Here is a 24,997-nt window from a genome sequence, read left to right on the forward strand (position 1 = left end):
ATGTCCACACACCTCACCCTCCAAAGCCTTACCCCTCGTAGATGCCCACATGTCCAACTCGAGAGCTGCGTTGGTAGAAACAGGCATGGAAAGAGTGGTGATGGAGGGTGATCGGAGTGGGTGAGAGATTGCAGCCCTGGATTCTAGTCCCACTGTGTGCTTCTGAGCTCCTGATCCATCTCTTTGTCACCTAAGAGTGGATAATACAATGTTGAGTTAACCAAGACAGATGGAGCTCTCAGGGTGAGTGAGGCCTGGGCTCTACCTTTGCAGAACTAGAAACTGATCTATTAGTTATCCACTGGTATATAACTAATGGATATAGACCAAGCTTAGCTGCTTAAGCAACAAGCATTTATCATCTCACAGTCTCTGTGCTCAGGAATCTAGGTTCAACTTACCTGGGTACCCCTGGCCCAGGATTGCTGACTGAGATTGGTTAAGCCGGTTGCTGTCATCTCAAAAGCTTAACCAGGGGTGGAGAAGCCACTTCGAAGCTCACTCAGGAGGCTGTTGGCAGGAAGCCTCATTCCTTGCCTCGGAAGCCTCTCTGCAGGTCATCTGAGTGCCCTCGTGGGTGACAACTGATTTCCCTACAGTGAATGATGAGAGAAAGAGAGAGCCCCAGGCGAGATGCAGAGTTTTTTATAACCTAATCTCAAACGTGACACACCATCACTCCTGCCATATGTGATTGGTCACACAAAACAATCCTGATATAGTGGGGATTACTCAAGGCTATGAATACCATGAGGTAAGAATCACCGGGTGACATCTACCACACCAGTCCATCTCAGCTGGATTAGCTTTGCATGGCTCTAATGGAATACCTGAGATAATTAACTTATAAAGAGAAAAGGGTTATTTAGCTCATATTTCTGTAGTTTCCAGTCCAGGATTGGACAGAGCCATTGCTTTGGGCCTTTGGTAGGGGTCCCGGATGGCAATGGAAGGACCCACGTGGCTGAGCAAGCAGCTCATCTCCTGGCCAGGAAGTCAAAGGGAGAGGCTAGGCAGGCAGGGATCTCCAAATCCTCCAGTGACCTAAGGACTTCTTCCAAGGCCCCACCTCTTACCGGTCCCACCACTTCCCATGAGCACCACCCGGGAACCTTGGGGAGTGCTTACCCATGTTACACACTCAGCCCAGTGGAGGGGTCTCACTGCTGTTGCGGCTGGAGTTGTTGAAGGCTGCAGGCACTCAGTGGGCATGTTGGTGTCCAGCACAGGGCCTCCGTCTCTCCTCCAGGCTTCCGCCCTGAGCAGAGAATGGGCATAGGGAACAAAACACTGAAGGGGGAGATTGAGTGGTGTGTAGGATGAACTGAGGACAAGAGCATCAGAGGGCGTGCCTGTTCCCTATCCCGTGCAGCACGTCCTCCCCACTGCACAGCCCTGTCCCCTGCTGTGTGGGTGTCCATGTCCCAGTGTCTCTGCCAGGATCCTGGGAGCAAGTCCTGACAGAGTGCCTGGGGTGGGGGAGGGCTGGACTGTGAGGACCTCTCTAAGGGAGAGTGCAGGGTATCAGCGTGGGGTTCCTGCTGCGCCTCGGGTCTCCTGTGCACCCAGGCCCCCCTAGAAACATGGTTTGGGGCCAGACAAGCAGAGCGGGTTGGGGTGGGAAGGGCCGGCTGAGGCGGGGCTCATGCATGGCCATGGGCATGCACGGCAGTATTTGTGGCCTGCCAGCCTCTGTCCCCTCTCTCTCCCCCTCTCTCCTCTCAGGTGTTCCCCTGCTGTTTGTCATCCCCTGGGGCATCGTCAAGTATCTCTATGAGGACGAGGGGTGAGTGTCCTGTGCCAAGCACATGGATGTGCTAAGATCCCCATCCTCAAAGTCCACTGGATTCCTTGGGCCCTGAGGATATGGGAGGATAAACAGAGGGACCAGGAGCTTAACATTTTGAATGTGATTCTCTAATCCCTGCTCTGGCCCCTGCCCGTGGTTGGTGTGATAACAAATGGTGCAGATCCATGGGGCACATGGTGCCTTCCTGCAGGATTTTTTGTATGTCTGTGAGTGAATGTCTCTGTTTTTTTTGTGTGTGTGTGTGTATGATGCTGGGTACACACAGGATTGTGTTCATGGGGCCATGAATACTTGTTGGGGACTCTGGGTACCCTTTGTGTGACCATGTATTTGGGACTCTGTGTGTATGGGTGACTGTGTGGCCACATGTATCTGTGGCACCTGAGATCAGCTGGATGTATCGTGTGCCTCCCCCCTTCCCCCAGCTGCTGGACCAGGAACTCCAACATGAACTACTGGCTCATTATCCGACTGCCCATTCTTTTTGCCATTGGGGTGAGTGATGGTGGGTAGGGGGATGGGCGTGGGAGCTATGGTGGGCTGGAGCCAGGGCAAGGGTGCAAGGAGGGTCCCAGCCACCTGCCCACGTGCTCCACAGGTCAACTTCTTCATCTTTGTCCGGGTCATCTGCATCGTGGTGTCCAAACTGAAGGCCAATCTCATGTGCAAGACAGACATCAAATGCAGGTGACCTCACCAAGCTGGCTTTGTTGGGGCCCCTCAGCCCTCGCTTCTAGCAGAGAGAGATACAGGGACGCTTAGTTAGGAGGGCGAGTTAGGGTTAGGAACCGCTTCTCCCACCCAGGCCTGACCTCGGAGCCCCAAACCTTTCCCTCACCTTGTCCTTGGGTAGCCCCTGGGCTTTGCAGGGGGTTGGGAGGGCGGGAGTGACCATGACCCAGATGCCAGGTCCTGGCAGGAAGAGGGGAGGGCACAGATGGAGGAAAGAATTGGTGTGCAAGGTCCAGAATAACTCCAGAGGTCTCCCCTTCCCCCAGACTTGCCAAGTCCACACTGACGCTCATCCCCCTGCTGGGGACCCACGAGGTCATCTTTGCCTTCGTGATGGACGAACATGCCCGGGGAACCCTGCGCTTCATCAAGCTGTTCACAGAGCTGTCCTTCACCTCTTTCCAGGTGACTCTCAGCTGGGAACTTCCAGGATGGGGGAGGGACAGACATAGCTTGCATCACGCAGGTGGGAAAAATGAGCAGGCCAAGGCCTGGGGGTGACCCCTGCCCAGAGTCACATGGTCAGATTAGAGCCAGAGCCAGTACCCCCAGCTGTCCTGACATGCTGGCCAGTTTTCTCTGTAAGCACATGGGACAAGAATCCTTCTCAGGCTGGGTGTAGTGGCCCATGCCTTTAATCCCAGTGGCTTGGGAGGCTGAGGCAGGAGGATGGCGAATTCAAAGCCAGCCTCAGCAAAAGCGAGGCACTAAGCAACTCAGCGAGACCCTGTCTCTAAATAAAATACAAAAAAAGTCTGGGGATGTGGCTCAGTGGTTGAGTACCCCTGGGTTCGATCCCCAGTACCGAAAAAAAAAAAAAAAAAGAATTTTTCTCAGATATGATCCTGGGCACCCAGCCTGCCTCACAATTGCCATCTTCTGAGTGGTGGGCACCCTACCATGTGCTTCATGCATGGGGCATTTAATCCTCCCAGAATGCAGGATTACCCTCATTTGACAGAGGAGGAAACTGAGGCTCATAAGTACTAAAACAAGAAGTAGCCCTCTACTACGTTTAGAAGCTCTTCAGTGGTGTAGCAATGTTACTGACCCCAGCCCCTCCAGAGTGTTATAGGAGGTCTTCAAGCACATGGGCCCACACGTGTGCATTTACATACATGTGCATGCGGGGACACACACTAGTGGAACACAGTTCTGGAACACTGGGTCTTCTGAGGGGCTGGGGTGGGAGAATTCTCCCTGCTTGGAGGTGCTGTGCTTCCCTGCATCTGGCCTCCTCAGGAGAAAGGGAGAGGAAGGAACCAGGTCAGTCCCTGGGTCTGCCTGGGCTGCCTGATTTGGGGAGGGGGATGTCAGGGCAAAAGCCTCAGGGCCCTTCCAACCAGGGCCTGTGGCAGAGCCCCTGCCACCCTGCCCTCTGCTGACCTGCCTGTCATTTCCAGGGGCTGATGGTGGCCATCTTATACTGCTTTGTCAACAGCGAGGTAAGGTCTGAGGAGGGGTGGGGGTTCCCCCTGGGCTGTACCACTGGCTGGTCTGGAGTTGTGCGACGGGGACTCCCATCAGTCTTTCCAGTGGAAACCCCCTACTCACCCCCTAGAGTCGAGGAGGCCTCTGGTCTTCATATTCAGTTCCGTGCTTGGCTCACCTGTATACTTCTCTCATGTCCCTCCCCCTTCCCCCTCTCCTATCAGTATGAGACCTTGGGGAGGATCCAGAGCCATGCAGGGGGTCCTGAGTGAATTACTAGGGTGGGGACTACTTTCTGTTCCAAGGTGATTCAACACACACATGCCCAAGCCACATACTTGGGCTTTAGTAATCACTATCTCATTTAATTGCCACCCCTCTCCCCACTTTAAAAAAAAAAAAAAAGCCTGTCAAAATTCTGATTTCAACATTTCCAGTCCCCACCCCTGAGAACATTGAGGTAAGAGTGTGCAGGAAAACTGCTCCGGGTTTGGCTTGGAAATTGTGGCAGAGCTGGCATTCAAGTGAATTCTAACTTACAGAAGAAAGCATCCTGTTCTTTCTATACACAGGCAAGAGCTCTGCTGCTCCCTGGGAAAGGGGAGACTTTCTGGGGCTGGGTGGCCTTCAGCACCCCGTGGAGTGGGAGAAGAGGTTCTTGCTGACCCCACACCTGCAGAACCACAGCCCTCCCTCCCTTTTACTTGGAGGTCCCGGGAGGAGGGGCGTGTCTGTGGGCACATAGGAAAGGCCCCTCTGCCAAGGTTCCTGGGTTTTGTCAGAGCATAGAAATGTCCCCAAAGCCATCAAACTGAGCATCAGAAATGCCACAGCATCTCCCCCTGCCAATCCCCTCCAGAGGGGACAGCAGTCACAGGTGCAGCTCCAGGGCTCCTGGGGAAGTAGCCACAACACTGTTAGCCCTGGGCAGGGGTCGGGGCAACTCTCCACACAGAGTCTGGAAGGAAATGCGGGACGCTGTTAACTCCTGGGCCATTGAGGCCACCGTGAGGGTTTGCGTCTGTGGGACTCAGGAGACCCAGGGACACTGGGCCTCAAAGACCTGGAGCTCTTCATGTGATTTCTGTGTCACTGAACCTGGGATTCCAGAGCTCAGAGATCTTAGTGCATTAAGGCAGACGTGTCTTTGGCTACCAGTGTCGGGGATGAGCAAGGGACAGTAGATATATCATGGAACTGTGCATTGACTCAGGGAAGCCATGTGAGATAGCAGGAAAGAGGCAAGGATGTGGGCTTCATGTCAGACCTCTGCTCCGACCCAGGCCCCGTCACTTAACGAGCTGCGTGTCTTTGTCTGAACTTCCTCATCTACAAAATGATGAGGAAGGCTAGGATGCCCACCTCTGAGATTCCTGGGGATTAGGTAAATAAAGTCTGGAAAAGACAGGAAGGGGGAGCCAAGAATAGGGCCTTCCATCAAGGCCAGGCACTGAAGGCCCACCCCGGCTCCTCAGAGTTATTAATTGACGTGAAGCAGTGTGTACTTCATCTCCTGATGCTCAGTAACAGGGAGCCAGTCCCTGACATCCCAGTGCTCAGTGATTCCCAGAGACCAGGGCCTAGGATATTTCAGAGGACCCTGCAGAGAAAATGAGACTGGGTGAAAGGGAGGGGACATCTCCTGTCCCCGTGGCCTCCTCCAGCTTCCCCTGAACTGGCCTCCTAAGGGACTGGAGTGCGTGGCCTTCCCATCTCCAAGTGTGGGGAAGCCAGTGTTTTCTACAGGCTTACTACAGATAAGGTGCTCAGGTGCAGCCAACCCTGCACAGCAGGTGTGAGCCCCTTTTTTCAGATGAGAAAATTAAGACTCAGCAAGGGGAAATGAGTAGCCCCAGTTCAACAGCTAGAAAGTGGAAGGGCCAGTGGGCTGGGGTTAGGAATCCCACTAACACTCAGGGCAGGTGGAGCTGGGGATATGGAGGCAGCACCAGGCGAGAGGTGGGTCATAAATGGAATTCTGGCTGCTTCTGTGGGCAGGCCACGGAGGGCCCCCAGGTTCAGTTTGGAGGGTGGTCCAGGGAGGGAGGGTAATGAGGACACTCAGGGATCCATCTTTCAGGCTCAGGACCCACAGGACACAGCAGCCCTGCTTCTGGCCCACAGCCCAGTCCTCGTGAGGAACTCCTTAGAAGCTGATGCAAATACTGGCTCCCCAGGGTGCCGTCCCTTCAGGGATGGTTCTCAGCCAGGGTGGTGGGTCCTGGCCTGCACTCTGGGCCTTCACATTTCAGCCTGGTGTGAGATGGGGACAAGGACAGGGCAGCATGTATCCCTGTGTGGGGATGAGGAGCAAAGCCTGTGAGGAGAGACCGAGGTTCCCTACTGCCACCTTGTCACCTTCTCAGTCCCAAGTCCCACTTCTCTATCTTCTGTCCCCAAAGCCACCCTGTAGCAGCATGCTCACTGTAGCCCTGTCCCCATGCACAAGTGCTCAGCTACCCCACCACTGCTGCGGTCTCTCCTGGGCCCCCAGCTCAGCCCCATCTCCCCGCTCTACCCCTTAGAGCCCGGTCACCCAGTTCCCTCCCTCCTCACCCATCATCCACCGCTGGCCCCACTGTGTAAGGAGGGCAGGATGGTCACACATCGTGCTCTGCCCTTGGAAAGAACTTGACCCCGAATCCCCAGGGTTGCACCTCTTTGGCAGGCCAGGCCCCGCTGGCCTCTCCCCTCAGGCTCTGTCACTCAGAGGGCCCAAGAGCCCCTCTCCCTTCAGGTCATCACCCAGTTCCTTTAAACCCACCCAGAGACTCCTCAGCCCTGGTTCTTTTAGGTACAAGTACAGACACATCCCCATCACTGGGCCACAAAAGACACATGGTTGAAGCCTCTGCCCACAAGAGCTATTCTCCAGACTCAGGGTTGCCATGGCAATGCCAGGTACTCATGACCCGAGGAAAAAAGATGACTTGAGCATTGGCCCTGTGTGACTCTGAAGGCCTTTACCAACTACTTGTGGGCAGGAGTGGGGACAGGGAAGGGCCTGGAGATGATTTATCTGGAGGTCATGCCTGAGAGTCCAAGTGAGGTAACACGGGAGTCATGCATCCTGATCCTGGCTCTGTCCTACCAAACTGTGTGATCCAGGGCAAGTCACCTTGCCTCCCTTGCCTCAAATCCCCAAGTGTAAATGGAAGTGAATGAGCTTTTCTGATTCACCCCAAATCCTGAGCCAGGCATGCTGCTTGGCTGGAGAGGGTGCTCGGAATATGTGCCCTGCACTTCAGAGCCCAGAGGGCAGGGAGGAGGGAAATCAAACCGAGCAGGAGGAAGTGCTGGGGCAGGTGTCCAGGACTGCTGTCCCTATTCTTTCTTTTTCATAACTGAGTAGCAGAAGGAACCTGGTGATAGAGGCCCATTTACTCACATGAGTTCCTCGGGCTCATTTAAAACACAGGGAGTGAGCACCTGCAGTCTCCCGGGGACTGTGCTCGGTGCAGAGATGCTGGGAGTCATGTGAAGTGGGGAAGAGACATGGCCAGGGACAAGCAGGGCCTCCAGAACTGTGGCAGGCAGGAGGCCAAGGGTGAGGACCCAGGCATTGGGGCCAGGCTGGATCTAGACTCAAATTCTGCCCAAGACACTGGGGAACACTGAGATATTCCACACTCCATTTCTTTGTCTTTACGTGGGGAATGAGAACAGGAGCTACTGTGTAGGGTTGATGAGAAAGTTAACCAAGATAATCTCTGAAAAATGCCGGGCATGTAGATGGTGGTTCTTAAGGACAGTTGTGATTACAGGGGTCACCGTGGAGGTTAAGAAAAAGTGCTGAGGACCGGGCATGGCGGTGCACGCCTATAATACCAGCGGCTTGGGAGGCTGAGGCAGGAGGATTGTGAGTTTCAAGCCAGCCTCAGCAACTTAGCAAGGCTCTAGTAACCCTGTGTCTAAATAAAATACAAAAAAAAAAAAAGGACTGGGGGTGTGTGGCTTATTGGTTGAGTGCCCCTGGGCTCAATCCCTGCTCCAGAGAGAGAGAGAGAGAGAGAGAGAGAGAGAGAGAGAGAGAGAGAGAGAGGGAGGGAGGGAGGAAGTGCTGAGGGAGATGGAGATAAGGAGATTGTGGCATGCTGGTACTGTTAAGTCCTGCTGGTGTCCCTGTGACCTCTTCAGTCTCTGAGGTGGGTTCCTGTGAGTGTGCCTCAGTTCACCATCTTTCTACCTCACTTCCGTCAGAGGAAGGCTGTGAAGTAGGACTGGTCTTCTTGTAATTGCACAAAGGGAGGCCACCATTGGACTCCGGTGAGACCCAAGCTCAGTGGGCAGGGAGCAGAGCAGGGCAGCCCTCTTTCCCTCCCCCACCCAGGCCTGGGTTCTGGGTTGCTGCCTGGGATACCAATGCATCCTGGCAGACAGGCTCTGGGCGATCTCAGCTCTACTCTGCACAGAAAAAGTTCTTTTAAGGGATGGCATGCAGCCACACCAGGCATCATGCAGGGCTTAGCTAGATGAATGACAAAGGAGGGGGAGAGAAGGGTTGTTTGCATTGGGGCTGGGGAGGGGATTGGCAGAGAGCCCCTTACCACAGCTTCTGGAAGCTGGCCCTCCTGGGGCCTTGGGACTGAGAGGAGCCTGGGTTCTAGACTCTCCAGTGTGGGAAGTTGGGGTGCAAAGGCATCAAAGCAGCTCTGGAAAGCAAACTTATGGGAACACCACCCAGAAGAGCAGTCCAGACCCGTCGGGACCAGCTGTGCAAGTTCCAGAAGCCGTCTCTGGGAACCACAGTTGGGGCCATAGCATTGCCCAACCCTTGAGGGGTTGGGTTTCCACCGTGTTTCTGCCCCCAACAATCCATCTGGTTCCCAAACGTCAGCCCTCTTAAGAAGATGGTTCTTATGGGGAGGCCACGACCCAGCACAATGATGATTTTGGCTGACTGAGCTCAGCTGGGCTGGCTGCACCCCCAGACTCACCGCAGTCTCCCTGCACAGGATTGCACAGGCTGGGAAGCCCTGGTCCTCCCCTGGTCTCAGCCTCCTTGTTTCCTTTGCTCCTTCCTCCTGGGAGTCATGGCGGCTGGGTCAGAGCCCTCAGGGAGCTTAGAGGGTCTGCTGTAGACAGCTTGAGGGTCAGGGGGCACCATCCTCCTCCATCTCCCCTTCAGTCATCCTCGCTGCAGTGGGAGAGCATGTCCTGAAGTCAGATTCCCTCCTCTCCACTTCTCTCTCCCATCTCCTGTCTCCCGCACTTCTCTCTCCCTCCCATTCTCTTTCGTGAACTAATATTGTGATGGATTGTAAAAGGTACTTAGCCGGATCGCGGAGTTTAGAGATGGAAAAGACCAATTAGGTCATCAAGCCCATCTCTCTCCTGAAGAGCGGCAGAAAATAGGAGACAACAATAAACAATTTTATTGGGATATTAATTTAGGCGCCCGGAGGCCTTGACTTGTGTCTCTTAATATCATGCAGTGGATTTTTTCCCTTCCCTGCTAATGTAATAACGGGGCCATTTTGTGGACAGTGGGTTTGCATGATGGCTTTTCTTCCCCTCCTTTTCCCGAGGAAGGTCCAGATGGAGTTTCGGAAGAGCTGGGAGCGCTGGCGGCTCGAGCATTTGCACATCCAGAGGGACAGCAGCATGAAGCCCCTCAAGTGTCCCACCAGCAGCCTGAGCAGCGGGGCCACGGTGGGCAGCAGTGTGTATGCAGCCACCTGCCAGGCCTCCTGCAGCTGAGACCCCGCACCGCCCCTCCTGGGGTCCACGCTGCCCGCTGGATCATTACAGGTGGGAGAGACCCTCCCAGGGACAGGGGAAGGGACACATGCACTCATACCTCCCTGCTTTCCCTCCCCAAACCCATCAGACGGGCAAATGGGCATTGCCTCCTGGGACCATGGACACATTTTCTCTGAGGAGAAGCAGCCCGCTAATTTGATCAGTGTGGCAGGAGGAGAGGGAAAACAATTGCTGGCCAGTCGAGGAGGATTTCTTCCTGTTCAAGCCACAAGGCCCTTGGGGTTCCCCCAGACAGAGCAGCAAATCAACCCCAGACTCAAACTCCAGGTCAATGGCTTATTAGTGGGACGGGGGCTTGCAAGGGGAGCTGGTTCTGAAAGATGCCAGTGTAGCCTCAGCTGGACACAGAACTCATGTGAGCCAAGTCTGCTTCGTCCACCTGGGGTCGCCTCCCTCATCTGCCTCCTCATTGAGGGAAGCTCTTTGTGCATCTGGGTCGCTTGTTTCCCTTGTCTGTCCCCTCATCTCACCACCCAGTTTCTCCCTGGCTTTGTTTGGGTCACTGGCAGCAGCTGTTTCTGGAAGTGACTGACGGGTGTTGAGAATAAGCTCTGAGAAGGTGCCCGAAGACTCTTGTAGCTGGGCCCCTTCTCCCTGGGTATTTGAGCTGCTTGACGCCTGCTTCTGCTGAACCCTGGAAACCAGGGCGGCTTACCCCCGAAGAGCCTTGCCCTGGGGTATGAGGTCCCCATTCTGTTCTAAAGATGTTCAAGGATCCTCTGGGGTTCATCTAGGGACACTTAAGGAATGTCCCACTGTGAGTGTAATGATCTGCCATTGCCGGGAATCCAGAGGGCTGAGAGATGTATCCCCCACCTCCCCACCTCCCCACCTCTCCACGGAAACGCTTTTTAATCTGTGACCAGATTCTGTATCTCGACTGGGAGTTTGGGCACGCCCTCTAACTTTAGGGATGTGACCAAGAAGAGACTCTTCTAGGGAAACTAAGGTCCCCATCGTGACCGTGGAAAGGCAGCCTCCCTCTCTGCCTTTCAAATTCCCCCACTTGAGAGCTTGTATATACTTCATGTATTTTTCTTTAATTGCTGTGAATAGACTCCATGTGCCAGTCCTGATTTCTCCCACCCAGTGGAAATGGGAACTACATCCTGGTCCCTGTGATGATGTTTGGGAGAATGGGGTAGTAGTTGATTTGACTCCCCCACACTTGGAGCTAATTAATGTTCACCTGTCTCCAGCCTCATCCCATCAGGCTGTGCTGAGAAAGCAGACCCCAGACTAAAAGGGGGACAGCCATCCTAGGGATGTGGGCAATGGATATATGGAAGCAAAGGAAGCTTCCAGATCAGGAGCGAACTCCTGGGAGTCTGGGTCCCTGCAAGGGCAGAGGGAGACGCTTTGGATGCATTCCCTTGTGAGCTGATCTCTTCTTCCTCCTGTTTCAATGGTGGGGGACCCTCCCCAAAGCTTACACCAGACACATTCTTCTGTGCCCCTCAGAGAGGCATGTGACATGCAGGGGAAATAATGGGACATAAAACACATCAAGCAGAAAATTTCTTATACTTCAGCTTCAGTGGAGTGTTGTGTCTATGTTAATAGGGAAGTGGAACCTCAGGCTAAAGAAAGGAGCCTTGCAGACAGACCACGTCCTGGACCCAGACAGCGGGGTAGGGGAGGGCTTTCTGCTCCCCCGGAACCAGGGCGAGCTTCTAGTGTGACCCTGATTTGCTTCCTCTTTGGGAGCAGCAGGGAGATGAGCAGCTCTGGTGCAGGTATTTCAGCTTGGGATAAATTGGATGATTTTTGAGAATCATTATTACACAGCCACAAAGAAAAAGATTGATAAAATCTGCCTTAAATACGTTGTTGAGGGAAGAGGTTGTGGGGGAGAAAAGGGTTAGTAATTAAGGAAGCTCAGACAATTTAAACTGTAAGTGGAGTTCTTTCCCCAGCTGGACCTGGTGATTCCTGGCTTCAGGAGGCTTATCACACCCCCACCCCAAGGCTGTTAACGGTGAGGAAGTTTTGGGTTGTTTTTATTTTTCCACAAATGCATACTAGATACCAAACTGCAGAACGTTTTTCCTTGTTCCAAGACCCTGTAGTATTTCTTAATATTCATTTGAATGGCACTGCACGCCCTCTGAGCCATTCCCAAACTTGCCTATGCTAAATATAGCTCCAACAGGTCTGGGAACCATCGAATGCAATGTACTCTGAAATTCCGTGGGTTGTTTACATGCCTGCTGCCATAGTCTAAGTTTGGCACTTGCTGAGAACTCTCCTGCCTGCCTCTGTCCTGGGGGGACTATTGCTGACCAGCGGTTGACCCGCTGGCTTTGAGTGGCTCAGCTGTGAATGGTGGCCAGCTTCAGCACTCCGGCCAGCTCCCACAAACTTGGGAGGGGCTTATGTCCGTCAACAACTCTTGGCCATTTCTGTCTTTGAGCAGCTAAATGACGAACTGCACAGCCAATGACACTGCAAAGTTGCCTTCTTTTAAAAAAATGACTCTGGATTTCAGGCATGGCTTTGATGGCCTCAGGCACCTCCCACCGAATACCACATTCATGGAACTCTGGAAGACTCAGGACAGGAAAGATGTCGAGGATCCCTCCTGGCGGGATCTCTAGAAGTGAGGAGTGAGGCTTGTGGAGGTGACTTGTCTGAGGCCACAGCACCAGCTGCTTAGCCCAGTGAGGCCTCTGAGAAGAAAGAACTGATGCCAAATACAAATGGCTTTTCAACATCTACTAAGTAAAAGCAGTGTTATCTGGAATTTCTGCCGAGGAGGGAACAGCAGCCAAGGTAGAACAGGTCAGACAGTGACAGTGTCATCCCCTCCGTGACTCACACTGGTGAGAGGAGGGGAAGGGTGTGCTTGGGGGATTCTGCGCCTTACCTCATTCATCCTTGTCATACAATGAAGGAATGCATGGAAATAGCATGTGAGCTCTTTGAATAGCAAGTCCAGCACCCTTCATGTGCTGGCTTCTTTTTTTCCTGATGCATCTATGTTTGTTTGAAAAGTTGTATTTATGGTCACACTGAGTGTACTAAAAATTAGCCTAAAAGAAGGGCTCGACCCTCCACTTTGCCTCCATAGTACCCCCCTGATTTCAGAAAAGACCAGCAAACGGGGCAATTGTAGCCTAGCAAAGATGGCACAATGCCACCAAGGGCAGAGTCAGTTCTCCTCCGTGCCCTGAAAGCTTGGTTGCTGTCATGAGTGCTGGCCGTGTTTCAGCAGCTCACAGTAGGAGACCTCCCCTCCCTTCTCACCCCCCTGTCTCTTTCTTCCACCAGGAAAGAGCATTGTGTGTGTGTGTGTGTGTGTGTGTGTGTGTGTGTGTGTGTCCTGTGCACAGCAGCGTGAAGTTAGGAGATGACGAATCCAGAATCATTGTGCCCACTGTGAAGGTCAGGGGGCTGCAGAGCCCAGGGCAGGGATGGCTGGGAGTCTAAGTGGCAGATGCTTCCTCTCCATGCGCAGACAGGGCTCCCATTATTGCTAATGCCTGCGACGTGCTCAGGGAAGGTAAAATATATTCCAAAGGTTTATTTTCCCTCTGCTGAATTGATTCTAATCTACAGTACTGACCCCGCTTTTGGATCTTAGGAGGGAAACTATAAAAAACATCATCAAATAAAATACGTAGGCTTACTCTGCTAAGACAGTTATATGAATGGCATGCTTAAATATTCAACAGAATCCAAATTAGTAACAACTTTTTAAGAAAATTCCTTTTTGTGGCTGGAGTGAATTCCCTTGGGACAGAAAATGGCCCGATGTGGGAAACTTCTGCAGACATCCCCATGTCCCTCCACTGCTACCTACTAGTCTAAACCCGCTCTCTGCTCCTGCAAGCAATGTTAAGCAGTACAATTTCAAACACCACTTTACTTAATGCCACAGTGGGTCTACAGTATCTGTGATGGCTTTTGCTCTGTCAATGGATACAGATTGGCAGGAAGCAGACAAACATAATTGTTTTCCAAAAACTTTTCCGACTCTCTTGTGCTTGGCTTCTATCTGAATTGCTTAGAGGGCAGAGATCTCTCTCCTCCTCTTTGGCCATGTTAGCTACTGTTTGGGGAACCTTATCTAGCAGTGGCTGTGTTTTCCCCCAATGCATCCAACCTTGCTCACTGCACTCCTCCCCCACCCTCTGCTGCCTCAGGAAGAGATGACCCTGCTGGTCACACTGCCAATGCCATTCTCTGAGCCGTGACCAATTTAAGGGTGCAGTTGAGAGCGAGGCACTGCCAGGGCTCAGAATTACACAGCACATTGTACGCTCTGGGACCAGGAGGAGCACTGCAGCCAGTGGCCTGGATCCTGACTTACACCAAGGAGATGCAGCCTTCCCCGGGGCCTGTCAAACCATCAGTAATTAGTCAACATGGACGATCTTGCATGACTATTATTGTGTCAGAGAAATCCAGGCAAAGAAAACATGGACAAATGAGAATTGTGTGAGAAAAGAGCCCCCACTGTAGATCAGAACCGAATAACAATTTCTGATCTTGGTTTCTTTGCCTGGGAACCACTGGAGCCGTTGAGGAAAAGGCCCGCTTTGCCTTAGATGGGGATTGAACTTGCCTAAATGGGTCACATTTTACTTTCAAACCTAAGTTGTCCTAACTCCCTTCCCACTAAGAATCATCAGCACATCCTTAAAGCAGATGCACTTCTAGATCCCATTAGTTTGGGAGGGTTGTGACACAGATCTATTTTTTAAATAATTGCTTAGAGAGAGGTGAGCCAGGCTCTCATGAGGGACAGAGCTAAATTTCTATCTCCCGTGCTTGTGGGGGATGTTTGTTCTTCATGAATGTTTAAACAAGATCATTTTCATGCAATTTCTTAATGCATAAATTCGTGTAAAATATGGCCTGCATCGGTAGGTAGCGCATGTGTGTGGTGTATAATTTCTTGTATACAGAGGTGAATGGATGCGAGTTCTTTCCTAATTTGCCTTGTAAGTCAAATAAAAGCCTGTCACTATTATGTGTCTCTTGCCTTCCTTTGGGAGAAGAGATTTTCTGCAGTGTCAACCCAGGTGACTCATAGTGCAGTGGGAAAACACAAAAGATGCCGACTCCAGCCCACGGTGGGGAGAAAGAACCCTTGTTCACTTTTCATATCATGATTTTCATCTTCAGAGCACTTACCAAGTACTAATTTATCCACTGCAGCCTTTATACAGAGACTACAGTGTCATTTAATTAGAGAAGTTGGGTGGTCGAGTGGCTTAGACAATGACTGATGGCCAAATGGATGTGTATTCTAATTCCGCTCATTCATTTGATCTCCCCTGTCTAAATGAACTCCGTCCATTAAATCCATTTTTTAAAAAATGTCATAAAAGCACAAGCTTTGTTTGCAAAGCAGCCCCAGGATGTGAATGGAGCTGCTGTTGAGAGAGTCATCTTCAGGAAAATAAACTTTTCTCCAATTTAAATAATCGCTCGCTCCAGGGGTTTGCAGCTCACTCTAATAGGAGAGCAGAGGAATCGCAGATTCTCCCTAATTCTTCCACTGTTTTGGTTGCCCCTGTTTGAAGATGAATGTACTTATCCTAAGGTGTCGTCGAATACCTACCCCCACTTTTTTAGATAAATTGTGATCGTTGTCTGTTTCAGTCCTAAGAAGCCTTACTCTGAGAGCAAGTTACACAATCAGCCAGCTCCTGATACCTGTGGGCAAAATATCTGCATTTTGATTTCTCTGCACCTATGTAGCTTTCAACTCTATCCACTCTCCGATGGATATTCTCACCTTTGTGTGTCCTTCCTCTGCTGCTCTGCGTGAGCAAATGGAGGCTTCTCTCCCTCACCTCCCAGGAAAACACCTGCCCAAGCCAAGTAATGACCACTCCATTTCTAGGGAAGTATCCACCAGACAGAAGTACCCCCTCACCTTCTGGGGTGTGCTTTGATTTGGGAGGGCTTACTGCCAGCCTAAAGAAAGAGCACAGGGAGTCGGCTGTCCTGCTGTGCTGAGGCCCAGTGCCAAGGTTCCAGTGAGCATTCTTGGCCTCCAGACCCATGTCACGTGCAAGATAAAGCACAGTCCAGTGACTGCTGCCCTGCTGATGGGATGACAGCTCCCCACAGAATGGATGAAGGTGCTTGATTGTGCCATGCGCAGCAGCATCCCGAGGGGAGGGACCCTGTTATGGTTTGAATATGAGATGTCCCCCAAAAGTTCCTGTGTTCATGCAGGAAAAGTCAGAGATAAAGTGATTCGATTAGGAGAGCCATAACCTAATCAGGTTGTCCTAGTTTGAATAGACTGACTGGGTAGTAGCTGTGGGGCGCTGTTGGAGGAGGTGGGTCCTCAGGGGTGTGCCTAGAAGGGCACATCCTCCCTGCAGCCCTTTCTCCCCATCCCCAGTCCCCTCTTCCTTGCTGCCGTGGATGGAGCAGCGTCCTCCACCAGGCCATTCTACCATGACGTCCTGCTCACCTTGGGCCCAGAGCCATGGAGTCAGCCACCTAGGGACTGAGCCTCTGAAACCGTGAGCCCCAAATAAACTTTCTCTTCTGTGAGTTGGTCTTGTGGAGTATTTTGTTCACAGTGATGAAAAAGTTGATTAAAATAGAGCCCCCCCCCCACCTTCTCAAAGCCCTGGGCCATGATCGTGGGCCATTCAGGCTTTTTCAATCTGTCTCTCCTTCCCTGTGTCCTTCCTTCCTCCCCTTTCTCCCTCCTTCCCTACCTTTTCTCCCCAACACACACAGAGAAAGAGAAAGATGGAGACCAGTGGGGTTTCCCTTGTCAGAAATAGTGCTGGGGGATGGGGTGGGGGGGACAAGTCAACAGCACAGCCTGGACCAGGGAAGCCGGCAGCCAGACGGTGGAGAAGATGTGAAAACAGACCCAGCACCGTGCGTGTGAGACAACGACAGAAGAGAAACTGAGTGTCCCCGAAGCTGGGTAGGGTGGGTGGGGAAGGGATGATGAGAGACCAAAGCTCAGGAGATAAAGGGAAAACAGCAGATTGTTAAATGTGACAAAAGAGCTGCAGGAAAAGAGGACATTTCAGAGATGGAAAAAGAGAATTACAAGTGGCAAGTGACTGTGAACCAGGTGAGCAGTGCTGCCTCGGGTCAATGTTATTAACTCCTCCTTCCATAAATTTGAGCTCTTCCCCTGTAGAGTCCTCTAATCCCAAGCATGATGGATCTTTTTCCCTTTGGTATAAAGGCTTATTTTAACTAACACAGTGATTCTAGAAGGAGAACAAGACCCACAGCTAGAGTAAATCCAATGAAACCTTTACTCTTTTCCCCACGGACACCAGGCACCAGTGTCAGAATGAATTGTTTGCCCGCCCCCCTCCTTGTGTAGGGCCACAGACCTCAGAATTTATCTGTGGTCCAACTTCCAACCAAGAATACAATCAATAGCTGAGAATTACAAGCAGGAGCAGTCCCTGGCCAAGAGATGGATTACCTGGGGCTAAAGGAAACACCCAGAGAGACTGGCAGGCAGTTTTGTTTTGTGCTTTTTCTTTCTTTCTCTCTTAACTTCCCGAATCTCCAGGGTAAATAAACAAGGACTTGAGGCAGTAAATGATGATTACAGATGGCTCTTCGATTCCAAAGACCTAAGGTGGCATTAAAAGAAACACAATCAGGACTTGGGAACAGGACTATACAAATTTAAAGGCTCCAATGAAAAGGCCATGCCTTTCAGTTAGGTCAGATTTTTAACAATCTATGACCATTATATGTGATCCTAGCTAAAGAGGCAGATGTTTTGCCACCAGATTTTTGCCCTTTGGAAAGTTTTAGGACCTTCAAAATTCCTAGGTAATTGAATTCTGTTTTAATGAGCTCCCCACCAATTAGATGCCACTTGACAATGAAACCACCCTCAAGCTTTTTCATCTTTCGATCCTGGCGTGAGAAGTGGAAACTGGAAAACCAAACACCTTGGCAAAGCCAGCTTATCTCACTCGGGTCAAACTAAACCAATGTCCTTGTGACAATACTGTTTGGAAAGGTACCGTTAAAAATACAGATGAAAAGATATCTCCAGGCAGTCATAAAAAAACCCATGCTACAATAAAATTGTGTTGAAATATTCTCACCTATCAAGAAAAACATCTGTAACATCAATGGAACACGAGGTTTTGACAAAAACACTGTCTCCTGAAAATCAGTAAAGATCATGAAGCCTGCCAACCATAGCATGGTGGTGACACAGTCCAGAAAAGATGCCACATCCACCGAGTCTCAGCATCAGCTGCAGGCAGCTCCCTCACACCCCTGTCCTGGCCTTGATTGAATTCTGCCTCTTCTTAGTTGCAGGCAGGAGAGGCGCTGGCCTCTCAAGCTATGTTGCTAAAGTAGTCTTGGTGTCCAGCCTCTCATGAGAATGCAGCAGCTCTTGGGTGGTGGAGTGGTTTAGACATTGACTGATGGCAAAATGGATGTGTATTCTAATTCCGCTCATTGTCGAAATGAACTCCGTCCATTAAATCTATTTTTAAAAAAAATGTCATAAAAGCACAAGCTTTGTTTGCAAAGCAGCACCAGGATGTGAATGGAGCTGCTGTTGAGAGTCATCTTCAGGAAAATAAACTTCACCTGCTGCCCAGGCCCCCGTAATGCCCCCAAATGGAAGTCACCTCCACAATGACAATGCGGCTCACACACCCTCTGCCTCAGCCACCCAGTGGAGAATGGAACTCTTGGCTGTGCTCAGGATGGCACCTTGAGGTAGGTTTCTACAGGCTGCATTGTCAAAAGCCCATGTGACCTTCAGAGTCTGACCTCTGTCCTTGGGGCTGGATCCCCACAAGCTGCCATTAATAACCTATCTGACCATTCTCCTCAAGAAAGTTCTCTCCTGCTTCCCCTACTCACCCCAAGGCCAGGCTTTTCTAAGGCCATGAGACTTTTCCTGCTGCTTCCAGAAAACAAGCAAATGGTACAGAAATTCCCCCTTTCCAGAAATAAGTCTGAAAATTACACATAGGGGAAACACCTGGTATAATCCATGAGAAGAACCAGAGAGTCAAAGACATTATTTTCCATTAATGATCTAGAATAAGAAATTCTTTTCTATCACCCTGTACCATTTCACAATGTTTGGCACTGATGAACTCAGTGTGCATCTCAGGGGGAAATGTCATCAAAAGGAATATGATTAAAAAAAAATATGCAGCCTATAGTGTGTAATGGATATTTGTTCTGGCAGTATGCATATAATGTTAATATTTAAAGGAGTTTTAAGGTGGCCCAAATAAATGCAGTGGTCCCCAGAGATGGTCCACTGTAAATGAACTGCCACATGTATAAAAACCACTTTGTCATTTGTGTACAATGTGTCAAAAGGCATTCTATTTTCATGTATAACTAATTAGAACAAATCAAAGAATTTTTTTAAAATTAAAAAACCACTCTGGGGCTGGGGTTGTGACTCAGGGGTAGAGCACTTGCCTAGCATGTGTGAGGCACTGGTTCGATTCTCAGCACCACATATAAATAAATAAAGGTCCAATGGCAATTTAAAATATATTTTGTATAAAAACTACTCTCTCTCTCTCTCTCTCTGTATATGTGTGTGTGTGTATATATATATATATATATATATATATATATATACACATATATATCTTTCTCTAGAAATTATTAAAATGATTATTATTTGTGAAACAGCTGAATGAACTATTTGCTGTTAAAAATAAGAAATCAAACACATGCTAGAAAGTAAGTTGGTAAGACAAACCTTTCCTTCCGCCATAAGGTTGTGCTACTGGAAACCTGGCTAGCAAGCGCACTGAATGGCAGTCCCCTGGTTTATATACCTAAGGCAGCACTGCCCTTCACCCTGATTGGAAAACTCAGGGGTACAATCTACATAATTGGCTAATTTTAGAACTGAGGTGGTCAAAAAGGAAGGGCGACTACAATTGGATCCAATTAAGGATGAATACTGCATTTTGAAAATGGACCACTGGGGCTGGGGTTGTAGCTCAAGCGGTAGCGCACTAGCCTGGCATGCATGCGGCCTGGGTTCGATCCTCAGCACCACATATAAACAAAGATGTTGTGTCCACCGAAAACTAGGAAAAAAAAAGAAAAGAAAATGTGCCACCAGACATTCTATTTCTCCCATTACCAAGGAAGAGAGGAGAAGGAGATGTGGGGGAAGGGCGCTATTTTAGTTATTTATTTTTGTATCTTCACGTTTTTACTTTAATTTCTTTGCAAATACAAAATGCAAACCTTCAGGAATGAGAGCTGTGGAGCTGGTGATGTTCAGAGTATGCCTTTGTCTTAATGTATTTTTCATTTATATGACTTGCATTTTCCTGTCCTCAGGGCTTCTGGATTTTGCTATTCCACCCAGCCACATTAGTGATATTCTATAGAACAGCTGACAGTCCAGTGATTTAATCCAGATGTGAGCACTGAAATCTCATGTAATTTATTGAATACCTGTATCCAAAAAGTTTCTGGCAACACAGTGCACTATAGAGTCCCAGTTGATTTCCCTGGTATTCGCATGGCTGACTGGGAGCTGTGGGTCACTGATGGGACCCAGTGTCACCAAAGAGTATCATACCATATATCACTAGCCCAGGAAAAGACCAAAATTCAAAATGTAGTTTCAACGGAATGCCTATCACTTTCACACCATTGTAAAGTCAAAAAATCATAAACTGAATCATCATTAAGTTAGATCTCTCTGCACTATAAAATAATGCTTGATCCCTCCTTCACTCTTCAAAGCAAAATTTCAACAAGCTTTAGATTCAAAGATAGAGACTAAAAGCACATAGTCATAGAATAAAAAACTACTCTGATCTAGCACAATTCATTGCTTATTTTCAAGATTAAATTAGATGATAATGTCATACAATGTTTTAAATCAAATTCAAATATCTAATTTTTAAATGTAGCATACAAATAAGAAGTTCAATTGTCTGAACTCTCAAATCTGGAAGGTTGCTATTTAGTCTGGGTGGTAGGGAGGACCTCTCTGATGAAATGATCTCTGAGAGACTAAAGTGGAATAAGAGAGCAGATCATCTAGGAAAAATAAATTCCCAGAAAAGGGAAAAATTAGTAAAAGATCCTAAAGCAGAGCTTATTAAATGTATTAGATCAGGGGCCAGCAAATTATGGCTCAGTTCTCGGAGCTATAAATAAAGTTTTATTGGTACACTCATTTGTTTACATGTTGTCTATGACTGTTTTTGATCCCGAATGACAAGGTGGAGTAGTCATAACAGAGACAGTATGATCAACAAAACCCATTTGCCCTTGATTGTTCATGGAAAGTTTGTCAAATCCCTGTTTAAGATGAACATCAAGTAGGGTATGCAAAGGTAACTGGAAAAGGTAGGCAGGGCCAGATCCCTCAGGGCCTGGTAGGATAAAACATCTAACCAACCAACCACCAAATGAAAGGCATGTTCCCAAGATGTTAAGAGAACAAATATATTTATTATAGATTGAGACTCAAAGGTTTCTTTTCACTGACTACTTTCAGGGTACCTGTCTGACCTTTGCTTTATTTCTGGTCCCTGGGGTTGGCTTTTTTCCCATGTGACAGGAATGGGCACATCTGAGAGGCTCCCAAGGACATAACCACAATAGGCTCAAGCAAATGAGGAAGCCTACAACATAAGGATAGCCTTCCAGCTGCATTAATAAAATTGTAAAGTGAACATTCACAAAAAGTAATTATTTGCTACAAATTACTAGGATGCTAACATTATATTTTAAGATATGCCACATGACACAATGAAACTGCTCCTACCAATTGTCTTCTCTAATATATTTTCATTTAAATAAAATTCCCTAGAAACAAAATGTACTCAAAGACCTTGCTACCTGAAGTGTGGTCCAAAGACCAGCAGCATCAGCCTCACCTGGGAGCAGGCTGCAAAAGCAGACTCTCAAGTCTAAGCCAGGTCTACTAAAGAAAATCTGCATTTTAACAAGATCCCCAGGGCACTGGTTGTTGAAGTTTGACTCCATTATTCTAATAGGAATTGGTTTCTAATTATTCTTTTCCAAGCAATGGAAAAGCAGAGTTTTAAATTTCAAAGTGGTTAGACTACTTAATTACTATTATACTAGTGAAAACTGGATACAACTTAAATGTTTAATAATAGGGGACTGGCTAAAAAAATGCTGGTACATTTATCCACAAAGAATTATTATGTAGCTATCAAAATCACTACTGTAGGAGCTGGGGATACAGCTCAGTTGGTAGAGTGTTTGCCTAACATGCACAAGGCCCTGGGTTCAATCTCCAGCACCACCAAAGAAAGAAAGAAAAAAAATCACTATTGTGGAATACCATAAGAATATATTCAGTTGATCATTAAGTGAAAAAAATCAATTATAGAGAGAACTAAAACTAAAGCAAGTAGAATGTGGATGTTTTAAACCTTAGTAATATTAGTAAGATATAACTAACACAATGAAGAAAGGATGGGAGGTATAAGGCAGTGTGCACATGTTAAATTCATCATCTGTAATGACCACAGGTCAAAATATATCATATAAGGCTGAAAAATCAAGTGATAGGTTGTAATTATATTTAAAGATATAATTAATCAATTAATTAATAGAACTGGGTGTTGAGAGGTGGAGAGAAGAAAGGTGAAGGTAGAAACATAAATTTACTACTTTCAGTTTTTATAGGATGTTAATGAATGCTGCCTAAAAGTATGAAGGATTAATATTAAAAGTTTAAAAGACAACTTTAGAACTGAAATTTAAACTTTCCACATTATCAAAAGGACACACATGGGCTGGGGCTCAGTAGCAGAGTGCTTGCCTAGCACGTGTGAGGCACTGGGTTCCTTCCTTAGCACCACATAAGAGTAAACAAAGGCATGCTGTCCATCTACAACTACAAAAATCATTGAATAAAAAAGGACACACACACACAAAAAAAAAAACAGACCAAAAAAGACCATATAATACAAGAAGTATACAGAGAAAACATAATATAAAATATGAACTTAAACAAACTTTTAATATGTGAGTTAAAGACATGTATTAAAACAAAAATATTCTCATAATGGATTATAAAACAAAACCGAACTATTTTCTCTCTACAAGCAGCATACTCAATGAAAAATAACTCAGGCTGAAACAAAAGTATGGACAGAGCATACCAGGAAAATGTAAACAGAAAGAAAGCAGGGCTCCCAATCTTAATATCAGTTAAGGATGAATTCAGAACAAAATGCAACAAAGGAAACAAAAAGGGCTTTTTATAATGATAAAAGAGTCAATCTAAAATGAAGGCCTAAAAATATGCTTCTTATATATTCCAAAATTTTTAAATGCTCAAAAGAAAATAATATGATAATCTTATGAAAATCATCGGTAAAATATAAATGAGAAAATTAACAAATGGAATCTGTCAGCACACTGGAAAATAAAACAGTGCAATCAAGGGTGGGGCTTGTTCCAGGAATGCAAGGATGGCTCAACTGAGTTAATCTATAATTATTATATTAAATTGATCACAGAGAAAAATTATGTGATTAATCCTTACATTGAAAGAGGATTCTGTGAAATTCAATATGTATTCTCAATTTAAAAGAGAAAAATACAATTTGTACTTGTATAATACAAGTACAAATGCATAATCTCTTAAGATATCTGTTTGTTTATCCACCACTTCCCCCAAAGTCAGCAGCATGCTTGATAAGAAAACATTGACACATGCTCATTAAGAAAAAGACAGGGGCTGGGGTTGTGGCTCAGTGGTAGAGTACTTGCCTAGCATTTGTTATGCACTGAGTTTGATTTTCAGCACCGCATATAAATAAATAAAATAAAGGTCCATTGGCAACTAAAAAATACTTTTAAAAAAAGAACAAGACAAAGCTATTATTGACTACTATTCTGACTTAACATATTTCTGTATGTTCTAGAGAAATGTATGTTAGAGAAAAAACAAAGAGGAAAAAAGAAGTATAAAAATTGGGGGAAAGTAACTAATTTTATATGATTTTTTTTTGTCTGTATTTATTTTTGGAAGTCCTGGGGATCAAACTTAGGGCCTCATGCATTCTAGGTGTGAGTTCTACACTGAGTTACACCCCCATCCCTCATTATTTGAAAAGAAGTAATTATCTATGTAGAAAATCCAGGAAAATCAACCAAAAGACCATTAATAAGAGAGTTCAGTAAAAGACAGTACAAATCTCCTTTCTCTCTCTCTCTCTCTCTCTCTCTCTCACACACACACACACACACACACACACACACACACACCAACAACCAATTGGAAGAAATAATAGAAGAAAAGACCTACCTTCCATTAATAACAAAAAACCAACCAGGAATAAGCAGGAAACAGTAAGATCGATATGAAGAAAACTTGAAAATACAACTAAGGGCCAATAAAAAGGCTTAAACAAACATCAGATCTTACTCTTGAACAGTAAAGTAAGAACTTCAAGAAGTTTCTTCCCATTAATTTGTTCACAAATTTAATGTGAGAACAATAAAAATACTGATGGAAATTTTGAGGACCTGGTCCGCTAATTCTAAAGTTCACATAGAAAAAATAAACATGTGAGAAAGAGTTTTTAAAAAGAAAACTGAAAAGTAATAGAGAGGGGTCTAGCCCATTCAAATTTAAAAACTTTTTAAATATAATATTATATAAAACCACAATTTTAAAAAATGAGGTACTGGAATGTGAAAAGACTGACAGATTACATATATATATATATATATCCCCACACACACCAGTATCCCTTTCTGGAGTTACCTTTCATTGATTCCTTTTATTTTTCCTTAACATCCCAGTTGTCAAATTTGTCATTTTTCTCAAAGCATGTTACTCTCCTTATCAACTTTCTCCCAAGCAGTTTCCTCTGACCCTCAAAAATGCCACCTCCTTGCCCCCATCTTCTTTTCTAGGAAACAGCTGGTCCCCCTTGGAACTCAGCACAAGGCCACTGTCTCCCTGCTGGAAGCTCTGGCCTCCTTCTGTATATATGCTGTGTGTGTGTGTGTGTGTGTGTGTGTGTGTGTGTGTGTGTATAGACATAAAACAGAAAGAAATTCCAAAAAGTTGCAAATATAAAAGAAATGTGGCTTTTAAATTAGCAGGAAAGAGATGGTTTATTCAATAAAAGATGCCGAGATACCTGAACAAATACAGCTGGATCCCTCCCTGTAACCTACTCCAAAATAAATACTAGGTAGATAAAAACCTAAATATAGAAGAAAATGAAAGCCTTGGCAAACATGGGAATTTTTTCTTTTTGCCATATGACATAAACCCAGAAATCA

General features: G+C 47.3%; 1 protein-coding gene across 1 annotated transcript in view; it reads left to right on the forward strand.

The window, feature by feature from the left end:
• GLP1R (glucagon like peptide 1 receptor) overlaps positions 1–9,792 on the forward strand; it is a 32,548-nt gene extending 22,756 nt beyond the window's left edge. Inside the window, exons 8-13 of the mRNA XM_081295867.1 lie at positions 1,726–1,786; positions 2,236–2,305; positions 2,409–2,497; positions 2,809–2,947; positions 3,946–3,987; positions 9,506–9,792. Of these exons, the coding sequence (XP_081151993.1) occupies positions 1,726–1,786; positions 2,236–2,305; positions 2,409–2,497; positions 2,809–2,947; positions 3,946–3,987; positions 9,506–9,673 (569 nt within the window). The 3' untranslated portion in view covers positions 9,674–9,792. The remainder of the gene's footprint in view (positions 1–1,725; positions 1,787–2,235; positions 2,306–2,408; positions 2,498–2,808; positions 2,948–3,945; positions 3,988–9,505) is intronic.
• The last annotated feature ends 15,205 nt before the right edge of the window (positions 9,793–24,997 follow it).

Source organism: Spermophilus citellus (assembly GCF_964194105.1).
Source record: "Spermophilus citellus genome assembly, chromosome: 5".
NCBI lineage: Eukaryota > Metazoa > Chordata > Mammalia > Rodentia > Sciuridae > Spermophilus > Spermophilus citellus.